Source organism: Chrysochloris asiatica, unplaced genomic scaffold, assembly GCF_000296735.1.
Source record: "Chrysochloris asiatica unplaced genomic scaffold, ChrAsi1.0 scaffold00113, whole genome shotgun sequence".
Classification (NCBI taxonomy): domain Eukaryota; kingdom Metazoa; phylum Chordata; class Mammalia; order Afrosoricida; family Chrysochloridae; genus Chrysochloris; species Chrysochloris asiatica.
The window spans coordinates 9,963,426-9,975,518 of NW_006408631.1; the positions used below are offsets into that span (position 1 = coordinate 9,963,426).

General features: G+C 38.0%; 2 protein-coding genes across 2 annotated transcripts in view; one reads left to right on the forward strand and one right to left on the reverse strand.

Annotated features, from left to right (window-relative positions):
- Positions 1–12,093, reverse strand: part of MED12L (mediator complex subunit 12-like) — a 470,668-nt gene that overhangs the window by 286,262 nt on the left and 172,313 nt on the right. The gene's annotated exons all lie outside the window — the stretch shown is intronic.
- P2RY14 (purinergic receptor P2Y, G-protein coupled, 14) lies at positions 2,724–3,740 on the forward strand. The gene has a single exon (XM_006867979.1). The coding sequence runs from the start codon at positions 2,724–2,726 to the stop codon at positions 3,738–3,740; it is 1,017 nt and encodes a 338-aa protein (XP_006868041.1).

A 12,093-nucleotide genomic window follows, 5' to 3' on the forward strand; every position in this document is an offset into this window, starting at 1 on the left:
ATCTTTCTCCCACGGAACAGCTGGTAGTTTCGAACTGATGACCTTGCTGTTCGCAGCCCAATTCGAAACCACTATGCTACCAGAGCTCCTTATATATACATCACTTAAAGTTCCAGCACAGATAGTACTGCCCTGGATTATAGATTTTTTTAAAGAAATAACTTCACCTTTCTGTTACTAAAGAGAATATCATGATCTTTTAGGAGTATTATAGGTATCTGTTTCCATTAAGTCAATTCCACCTCACAGTGACAAAATAGAACTGCCCAATAGGGTTTCCAAGGCTATAAATATTTATAGAAACGTAGTGTCGTATCTTTTACCTGAGCAGTGGCTGGTGGGTTCAAACCACCAAACTTTCAGTTAGCAGCTGAGTGCTTAACCACTGCACCACCAGAGCACCTACGCTAGGTTAACAGTCCAGAGCTGGTCCTACAGCACCACGCCAGGACTCCTTTTGTTGTTGTGAAGTGCCATCTAGTTGGTTCTGACTCATAGCAACCCTGTATAGGGTTACCAAGGAGCGCTGATGAGTCTGAACTGCCGACCTTGTGGCTCAAACTGACCATGAGGCCCAGTGCTTTATTCCACAGCACCACACCAGGACTCCTAAGACCTGAGGTTTTCAATCAGAGGCAGTTGTACCCCACCCCTGGGGATATCTGGCAATGTAATTTTTTATTATCATTTGTGGGGAGGGGAAGTGCTATTGACAACTAGTAAGTAGAGTCTGTTGTTGTTGTTAAGTGCCATCGAGTCGGTTCCGACCCATAGCAACCCTGTACAGGGTTTCCGAGGCTGTAAATCTTTACGGGAGCAGAAAGCCTCATTTTTCTCCTGCGGAACAGGTGGTAGTTTTGAACTGCTGACCTTGTGGTTCGCAGTCCGATAGAGTCTAGGGATTATTAAATACCCTACAATGCAAACAAAGAACAGCCTCTCGCAACAAAGAATGAGCTGACCCAAAATATCAATAGTACTAAGGTTAAAAAGCGCTGACTTTCTCACAAAAGTAACTGTTAAACAAATTCAGTCATTTAATTAATTGATTTAAACATCCATATCCACGGATTCATGGGGGGATAAAACACTTAATGCTGGACATCCTTACGTAGGGAATTTATGTTTCCGTAGTGACCAAATCAATAAACATCAACGATAACAACCAAGATCAGCTGTAGTACATAAACAAGATGTGGTGCATGTTGAAATCTTTCACAATTATACGCGCTGAGTTAAAAAAAAAAAATTTAATTTTCTGCTACCAGATATATTTTTTTAATAAAAACAGCCTGATGTTCAATTAGTTAAATTAATTCTTCATTTTTCTCCTGCAATCCAGAATCTTGAGTGAAGAAATGTTTTGGCCAATTCAAGATGACAAGACCTCACTGGGCTAAATTACTTCACTGAAAGAAGACGTCATATTACACAAGAACTTTTAAAAGGTAGTTTAAAACAAACCAACAAAAGTCTCAAGTATTAACAAGGGAATCCTTAATTTCATCAAAATGCTATGAAAAATTAATTTCTCTTCTTCCAAGAATTACCAGTAGGTTGGTGGAAGTTGCTCCATATAAAAGAAAAATGGGTTACAGTGTACAATTACAGTGAAGCCTACTAATCATGTTTTTACTAGGAAAACAACTGCAAGGCACCTAATAAGCACCGCCCTTACACCTTGAGTTACACTGAGGCACAAGTGTATCCACTATCCAGTTCAGCATGAATACTCAGCCTTGATATTCAAGTCATGAAATCTGTACTAGCCAAATTTCAAGTGCCCAGTAGCCATACCATTAGTGACTGCCACTGTCCCTACATGTACAGTGACTTCAAAATGTATGTGGAAAAATCCATTCTTTAATTTCACTTTTCCACAAACTTACTGAAGTAAGTGCAGATCCACGATGTATTTTGAGCGGTATGTTATGCTATTATGATTTTTTTCCATTTGTCTTCTAATTTATAACAAGGATGCAAATCAGTTATTTCAATTGAAAACAAGTTACAGAAAAGCACAACTTTGAAACGTCACCCATAATTCCACACCAGAAATAACAATTAACATTTGGATGTGTATTCTGCAAGACACAATCCTAATGCTCAAATTGTATCGGACAGACATTTTATAAATAAGGTCTGTACCAACCCGGAAAACAAAATAGCACTTAAGATCTATCTGTAAACACTTAGATTCACTTTTATGAACCCACAAAAACTGATTTTATAAGAGGTAAAAACACCTCCTAGAACTTTGTAAGTTAGACAAGGAATCTTTTACCATTTCAGGGAAATGCTGGTCTTGATATTACCTAAAAATTCTCAATTTGCCCAGCTGCTTATATTTTTCTTCCTTTCCAATCTATCTACCTGTTCATCTTCCCTTTATCTCTCTCTCTCTCATACAAACATGAGGAGGCTTCAAAAAGTTCATGAACAAATTCCATTATCCTTTTGTGTTTCATGTTTGTTGTATCTTTACTTTCTCATAGTTTGGTGGTGGTTGTGTGCTGTTGTGTTAGTTCCAACTCATAGCTCCATTATCTTTTAATTACAGTTTTCCACAAACTTTTTGAAGCTGTGTGTGTGTGTGTGTGTGTGTGTGTGCTTGGTTTTGATACACTGCCTTCACTTCATCTTACTACTCTTCAATGAGCTGATGGCTGTAAAGTACCCTCAGAGTGACCAGTTAACATCTCTTCCCAGGCCTTTCATACAAAATGACGAATTCTACCACGGCACCACCTCCAGAAGACAGCTGTTCCCGGAACACCCTAATCACTCAACAAATCATCCCTGGGTTGTACTGTGTGGTCTTCGTGGCAGGGATCCTGCTCAATGGAGTCTCAGGATGGATATTCTTCTATGTGCCCAGCTCTAAGAGTTTCATCATCTATCTCAAAAACATTGTCGTTGCCGACTTCCTGATGAGCCTGACTTTTCCTTTCAAGATCTTTAACGATGCAGGCCTCGGCCCCAGGCAGCTGAATGTGTTTGTATGTAGGGTTTCTGCTGTACTCTTCTACATCAACATGTACGTTAGCATCATGTTCTTTGGGCTCATCAGCTTCGACAGATATTATAAAATTGTCAAGCCTCTTTTGTCTTCTTTCATGCAATCAGTGAATTACAGTAAAGCCCTGTCAGTGATGGTGTGGATGCTGGTACTATTTCTCGCAGTCCCAAATATTATTCTGACCAACCAGAGTGTTAAGGATGCTAAGCCTGTGAATTGTATGGAACTTAAAAACCAACTGGGACAGCAGTGGCACAAAGCATCCAACTATATCTTTGTGGGCATTTTCTGGATTGTGTTTCTTCTGCTGATCATTTTCTACACTGCTATCACAAGGAAAATCTTTAAATCCCAGCTGAAGTCCAGAAGGAATTCGATTTCAGTCAAGAAGAAATCTAGCCGAAACATATTCAGCATTGTATTTGTATTCTTTGTTTGTTTTGTGCCTTACCACATTGCCAGAATCCCTTACACACAGAGTCAAACAGAAGGTCATTATAACTGCCAGTCGAAAGAAATCTTGCTTTATGTTAAAGAGCTCACTCTGCTACTGTCTGCTGCAAATGTATGCCTGGACCCCATTATTTATTTCTTTCTATGCCAACCATTTAGAAAGATCTTATGTAAGAAACTGAACATCCCAATAAAAGAACAAAATGATCTAGAAATTTCCAAAACCAAAAGGGGAAATACAACACATGACAGCACAGACACTTTATGAATTCTACACACTTCCAAATAAAATCCAAGTATGCATATCATAATCTTCAATTACAGGATAAGAAGAATGAATAAGAAACATACCCATGCCAATAAATGTCATCTCTAGGCAAAACTATCCAATTTAGTACAACAATAAAACTAAATGTACATTTCCAACTTTATTGTAACATCAAAGATAAAATATCCATCAGATGACTTTTATCTGAATGCTGACATTTATTCTTCCTGTTAATACAAAAGAAAAAAATAATATATTATTTAATTCTAATCTTTCAAAATGAAAGGTTTAATCTTAAAACTTCAGTTTGGTCAGTTAATGCAGAATTTTAAATAGTGTATGAAACAAAAAGAAACCAAAGGAAGCCAACTAGCAGGAGCATGTTCTTTCTCTAAACCAAAGAACTAAGTTCATAAATTATGTGGTTTTTTTCCCCACAGAGTCATTGAAGACCAATTTAAATGTAGGCACAATTTGATAAAGGGCTAGAAGCTTGTTTGGAGTAAGAAAAGTTTCTGTATTTGGAAGAAACAGGACAAGCATAAAACCAAACCTATACTTAAGAAACACCACAGTGATTAATCTTTCAAAGGAAAGCAGACCTAAATTATGTACTTTATTATAAGAATGTAATTTTTTTTCTTAAAAACTAGTTTGAGGATGCTGTAAGATACATGTTAACTATACTTTATACAAAGAGTTTTAAAATTACTTAATGACCTTGGAACTCTGGTGTTCATACAGTTTTATGTAAACCCTGTCAAGGTAAGCTAGATATTGACTTGGAAAGAGAAAGACACACATACAATATCACAGATTGGCAACATACATCAGGAGAGAGAGATAGAAAAGAAAGCAGTTCTCTTTGAAAGGAGTTGGACTTGATGAAAAAGTCTAAAACTTAAAATAATGAGTGAGAAGTCAAAACATGAAACGGAAGTTCATATACTGCATTTTCTAGGATACAGATTAATTTAATACGTGAAGATGCATAAGGATGCTTGCTTGTGAGTTCACAAAACTGGTTCTTTCTCTGCTATTAATTGGTTAGAAAACATTCAACTCATCTTTCTTATAATCTTGCCATACATTTTTGTAAGCTACTTTTCAATATACTTCATGTTTTACTATATATGTATTAATAAAGCAATTATTTTTAATACTGCCTATTTTTTTAAATCAACTACTGAGAGAACATTACAAGATTTCTTCGTAGCCAGGGTACTCATGGTTTCTTCAATATGTTATTATGCACACTAATGAAAGGGAGACAGTTATATAGAGAGAATTCAAATATTCTTTTTGCCAATGACATTTCAAAAACATAAGTTTCAGATTCTTTATGAACACAGTGAATTTTAGGCACAACTCAAAAGACATACCCAAAATGTGCAATGGAAGAAAAGTTGCAAAAGTTTTCACCCTTTCTATCAGCCTTCCACCCTTGTAAACAGTCCTGTTCCAAATTCTGGGTTTCAGAGGTGGGGTACACTGGAGGGTGGTGGGGGAAGTATATAGAACACTAAATTTAAAAAAATAAAATAAAAAAGAATGAAAGGACAAAATCACCAAGTTATAATAAACTTGTCTAGCAAACTAAGCCTGCTGTATTTATTTGGCTAAAATATTTGCAAAAGAATTTGGTCGTGTTTATTCTTCACAATTCCCATTGGCAACATAATTGCAGAGTTTGGTGTGGTGCTGTGGGTTAATGCGCTAGACTGCAAAGTCACTTTGAACTGCCTGGTGAGGTGGTTCAAGCTCACTAGCTGCTCCTTGGAGACCCTATACAGGGTTGCTGTGGGTTGGAATTGACTCGACAGCTGTTAACAACAACAGCCATTGTGCCACAGGAAAGAGGATAAGTTTAAAAAAAAAATAAAAAAAAAGTGATGCCAACTAGGGCTTTACAACAGTGGCATAAATTGGGGGGGGGGCTGGCGGAAGCCCTAGAGTGTACCAAATGACACGGTCAGTAGTTGATGCCAAAATGTATGTTTATAAAGTTTTGTATACTGTTGAAGCAAACATTTATTATTTTTTAGAAAAATGTCCCTGTATTTAGTTATAACAGAAATATTTTTATAAATTCAGGTTATATGTATGATACAAAGCTAAAGTTTTATGCTAATTTTCTTCCCTTACAGCCTTTGTTACCTAATTACAATGATGCTTCAAATTACATGTGATACAAGGACGTGTTGTTTTCATTGCTGCTGCTGTTTTTTATAGTCACTGATTTTATCCAATTTTTTAGTTTTAGCTACCATATTGTGGATGCTAGTATTTGTAACCACCACTCATCTGTCACTTTGTAGTACCACTGTGGTGCATTGCTGTGATGCTGGAAGCTATGCCACTGGTATTTTAAATGCCAACAGGGTACACTAATGGTGGACCGGTTTCAGCTGAGCTTCCAGACTAAGGCAGATTAGGAAGAAAGAAAGGCAGATTATTTCTGAATGTTTAGTCACTGAAAACCTTACGAATAACAGTGGAACACTGTCAGATAGCACCAGAATACTGAATATTGAAACCTGATGAATAACAACAGAATATTGTCATGTTACACTGGCAGAAGATGACCCTCAGGTTGGAAGGCCCTCAAAATACAACTGGGAAAAAGCTGCCTCCTCAAAGTACAGTTGACTGTGATGAAGCAAACAGAGTAAAGCTTTCGGGACCTTTTTTTTTATTGAAGGGACACAACTCAAAACGAGGAGAAACAGCTGTAAACATCCATTAATAATTGGAACATGGAATGTATGACTCTAGGAAAATTGGAAGTTGTCAAAACTGAAATTGAACACATAAAGATCGATATTCTAGGCATTACTGAGCTGAAATGGAGTGGTACTAGCCATACTGAATCTTACAATCATATAGTTTACTCTGTCAGGAATGACAAATTGAAGAGGAATGGTGTTGAAAGGGGCACCGTTTGGTTCTGTTATACATAGGGACGTTATGAGTTGGAACCAAGTCAATGGTACCCAACTACAACGACAATCCTTTGACTTTGGATAGAAATAAAAATCTCCTTTAGCCATTAATTTTTATAAAAGATCAGTAACATCAAGAAATAACACCATACAAATTACCAACATGACTTTTATCTACCCCACTGGTGAAACAAAGGCCAAGAAAGCTGCACCAAGTAATTTTTTCTCCATCACAATAAGGCACCTGCTCATTCTTTGAGGTTAGCAAGGGCTGTCCTGCAAGAATTTCATTGAGAAATTGTACCCCATACATCCTACAGCCCTCATCTTGACATTTGAAACTTTTTTCCCCCCCAAACTTCAAGAACATTAGAGAGAAACACAATTTAAGTTCATGAAATATGCCAAAACTTCTGTTTTGACATGGTATTATGGTATTAAACTGGAGAGCACAGAATTCTTCAGGGAAGGGTTTAGAGAGATGGAAATGCCACCCACCTTCAAAAGTATATAGCACTAAATTGAGGATCTGTCAGAAAACAACAGCTTCACATGTTTATATTTTTTGTTAAATAAAGGTGTCTGGAGTCCTGGTGTGCCACCAAGGGTTAATGTGCTGGACTGCAAAGTCAGTTGGAACAGCAAGGTCAGCAGACCTGACTAGACGGCACTTAACAACAACAAAAAGATTGTTTTTTCATTTTTATTTTGAGGCAATACTTTTTGACTTTTTTTTCATTGATATCGATTTCAAATCTTAGTAACATAAAGTTCTGATAACTAAGGTGACCATCCAATTACCACACACGCAAACCTGAACCCTTTCAAGGGTGAAGAGGATGTTATTCATAAATATATTAGGACAACAGGTCCATAGCAGGTATACAAACATATATACTCATATATGGTCACCCTATTTACAAAGGAGCCACTTTGTAGTCTGGGTCTGTAACAATGCTTCAGTCTCTCATCCTCTTTTTTGTTGTTAAAATGATTTGTATATTTCTAGCCTTCTTCTCCTTTGCCCATGATTCTGATACTAACAGAGCTACATTTTAAAAACACTTGCACAATTTGAGCATCGATATAAATTGCACAGCCACAAAAAAGAAGCACCGGAAGAGGAGGCTGGCAAGATTTTTTTTTAACTCCATCAAAATCAACATCCCAAACAGAAGCGAGGAAGTTAACGCTAATAAGCATTTTGTGCATGCATTCTGTGTATTGCCAGAGAAATTAACTTTTAAATTTTAGAAAATGAAGCATAAAAAGTTTTTTTAAAAAAGTAAATATGAGTTCTGCCCCTTTCTCAATTTTAGTGCCAACATAGAAAGAAATAACTGACCTTTCTTCCTGTCATTTGGTGAATATGGGTCACATAATAAAGTTGATCTCTTTTATTATTTAACAAACAGTAACTCTTCACAAACCCAGACACATCTACGAAGGCAGCTTCACATCATTGAAAAACGTGATCAAGATTCCTACAATTTGTGGTTTCTCTTTCAGATTGTTGTTGTTATAAGTGCCGTGGAGTTAGTTCTGAGTCATAGAGATTCAATATAGGGTTTCAAAGGAGTGGCTGGTAAGTTTGAACCGCCAACCTTGTGGTTCAAACTGAACTTGTGGTCGAGTGCTTATCCTACAGTGCCACACCAGGAATCCTTCAGCAAAACTACATGTTGTTTTAAGTATAAAGACAGAGAATCTTTATGGCTTTCAGTAAGTGGGCAAGTTACTTCTCATAAACCAATGAGATAAATCCGAAATGGATGCCAATTGTGTGGACTAATTTTTGTATCACATGTCCTTTGAGTGTCGCTGTGGTATCTGTTTAACTTTCTTTTGATAATATGACCATTAAGTGCATCATAGCTCCCAAATACAGCAAAACTAGTGCTAGTTTAGTGATAGCAGCAAGAGGTCGAGGAGATGTATGGATTTAGAAGTGAAACCAAAAGGTTACTAAAAAAACAAAGAGGGTAGAAAATCAGTGAATGCCACTGCTCAAGATTTATGCATATTACATTCACCAATCATGGCCATCAAAAACAAAACCAAAAACTACCCAAGCTGTTACAGGATTCTGCTCCACTGAAAGCTACAAGACTAACAATGACACGGATTGAGAAGCGAATCCCTCTCAGCACTTTTACAATCACTGCTAAAATAGGAAGCGTGATTGAGATATGTAAAAAAAAAAAAAAAGCAGGGCCAGAGTATAATGTATAATATGGTGTTTGCATAATGTACAAATGGTGCAATCTCCAATTTTATAGAATGTATTGTGCACATTAAGGAGCCCTGGCAGCATAGTGGATGACATGTTGGGCTGCTAACCACAAGGTCAGCATTTTCATAAATAGTATTCAGATGAAGAGCTCCTTAAAGTATTTGCAGTCACATTCAGAAAACATTGATTAATGACTGATAAAGTCCAAAGACTATTTATATCTAAATGCAAAAAAGTAAAATGAAATGCAGCCCGTTGTTGTTGTTATTATTATATGCCGTGAAGTTGGATCCAACTCACAACGACCCTGTACAGGGTTTCCAAGGCTGTAAATCTTTACGGGAGTGGAAAGCCTCATCTTTCTCCTGCGGAACAGCTGGTAGTTTCGAACTGCTGACCTTGCGGTCTGCAGCCCAATTCATAACCACTATGCTACCAGCGCTCCCTGAAATGCAGCCTATAATATATTAAATAATGAGGCCATACTAAAAACCCTGTGAGCCAATAAACCAAACTCACTTTTCTACCTGCCAAATCTGCTTCTCTCCTCAGACTTCCCTTTGGCTGGCTCTTCTCCTGGCTCACACCACAGCACAGAGTCTTAAAATTACAATGGTTCCCAGTCACCCATTTATTCCTATCTAATTTCAGATTCTCATTACCTCTAACTTAAAACATCTACAGTCATCCCCTAACTATCCTTTCATATCTCCCACTTTCTCCTCTAATCTAATAGACTACAGCCCTGCAAGATTTACCAAACACTCCTGGATTGAAAACTTCTCTCCTTGCAAACCCTTCACAAGCCCTCAGTGGCTCATTTTACAAAATCTTTAGACCATCCAATAGAGTCCTGGTGTGGCACTGTGGGTTAATGCGCTGGACTGCAAGGTCAGTTTGAACCATAAGGTTGGTGGTTCAATCTTACCAGCCACTTCTCAGAAACCCTATACATGGTCGCTATAGGTAGGAACCAACTCGACGGCACTTAACAAGACCATCCAAGACATGGTCTCAGTCTTTTCTGAGTCTTTTCCTCATAACGGTTCCAGCTCAAATAGTACTCCAACCCCCAAACATCCTCTCTGCACCCTGAAAATTTTTACTGTCCTCCAGGCATTTCATTATTTGTCAACACTTCTCACCATACAATCATTGCCACTTGAGTTTATATGACTTTATAACGCTTTCTACACTGAAATCATCAAAAAGTATCAAGAGCATTCACTAGGATGGGAGGTATGGAAGTAGCCCATACACAACAAACATTTGTGGTATATTTGTTATATACTACAAATATATAAATACTCTGTCTCAAATGATTCACATGACAAGGAAAAAAGAGAATTTCTTCAAAGAACTTTATTCTTAGGACTAACAGTTTTTAAATTGTCCTAACCTTGAATACTAAGGCGCTCTGGTAACGTAGTGGTTATGAATCGGGCTGCTGATCTCACGGTCAGCAGTTTGAAATGACCAGCTGTTCCGTGGGAGAAAGATGAGGCTTTCTGCTCCCGTAAAGATTTACAGCCTCGGAAACTCTGTACTGGGTCACTATGAGTCAGAACCGACTCCATGGCACATAACAACAACAACCTTGGATAAGGGACTGCTGGTGTGGTGCTGTGGATCAGTACTGAACTGTGAAGCACAAGGTTGGCTGTTCAAACCCACCAGCTACTCTCAGAAACCCCATACAGGGTCATTATGAATCATAACCAACTCGATGGCACTTAACAACAACCACCACCTTGGATAATGTACTACCCATAAGATATGAACCAAAATGACTCAAGGGGATGGGGGCATGGGAGGCATTCAGGACAAGACAACATGAACTTCAATGACCAAAAAGAAGCAAGATAACCTTTAAAAAATTATTGTTTGGGGATTCCCCTTCATGACTTACTTTATAAGAATGTATCAAAAATCTAAATCTAAAATCACAAAATGCTAAATCTGAAACCATAAAATTCCTGGGACACAGGAAGAAAACTACAAGAGCTAATCTTTTGTAAAAATAGGATAGCCAGCATTACAGCAAATGAGGGGGCAATAAAGGCACGTAGTGACGGGGTTACAAGGTTTCAAGGGGGAGTTTAGTTTAAGATCGTGTGAAGGAAGAAACAGTCCCCACTAAATAGTTTTCATCTTGTTAAGATGGGTCTGGTTTAAAGAGATGGGGATAAGATTCTTATGATTCAATAGTGAATAACTGTTATCATGACTAACTGGGACTGTCACAGTTTTGTAACAAAAATGGGGGAGTAGTTAATCTTGCAGTCCAGAAACAAAGGACCCTAGGATGATCAAGGGAGAAGAGCACAAGCGGAATGTGAGACCTTATCCAGAGAAGCAGCAATACCAGAGATGGAGGCAGAGATGGGGATATGGAGAGAGGGAGCAGCTAAGGATTCTAGATTCATGGGAAGAGAGGGACTAAGAGCTGGCAGGCAGGAGGCAGACTTGCAGAATGTGCCCTTTGGTGGTGTAAATTATTATATATGCCTGAGGGTTAAAAAAAAAGCTAAAATGAATAGAAAGAAATACTGTTAACTGAAGGTATGTGGAGGGGATTCTAATCATCGTAATGAAACAAGGTGTATGATTTGTTGAATGTAAAACTGATGATCTGCCCTGTAAACTTTCACTCAATACACAATGTTGTTGTTGTTATGTGCCATGGAGTCGATTCCGACTCAGAGCGACCCTGCACAGGGTTTCCGAGGCTATAAATCCTTACGAGAGCAGAAAGCCTCATCTTTCTCCCGCGGAGCAGCTGGTAGTTTTGAACTGCTGACCCTGAGGTTCACAGCCCAATTCGTATCCACTACGCTACCAGAGACTTAAAAAAAAAAGACTATTAAAAGATACCCAATTGTGGAACACCCAAGCTTCTTGCAGATAGCACCCACTGACCTAGCCTCGATGGCTTGATTATCAGATCTCAACTGGAGGAAGATTTAAAAAAAAAAAAAAAACAATTTTTGATAAAGGAAACGAGGTAAATTGCTACAATTTGATGAACAGTGGCACTGTGGGTTAATGAATCAAACTACAAAGCCATTAGAACTGCAAAGCCGGCAGTTTAAGCTCACCAGTTTCTCCTCGGGAACCCTATACAGGATCACCTATGGGTCAGAATCAACTCGGCAGCACTTAACAACAACAACAACCT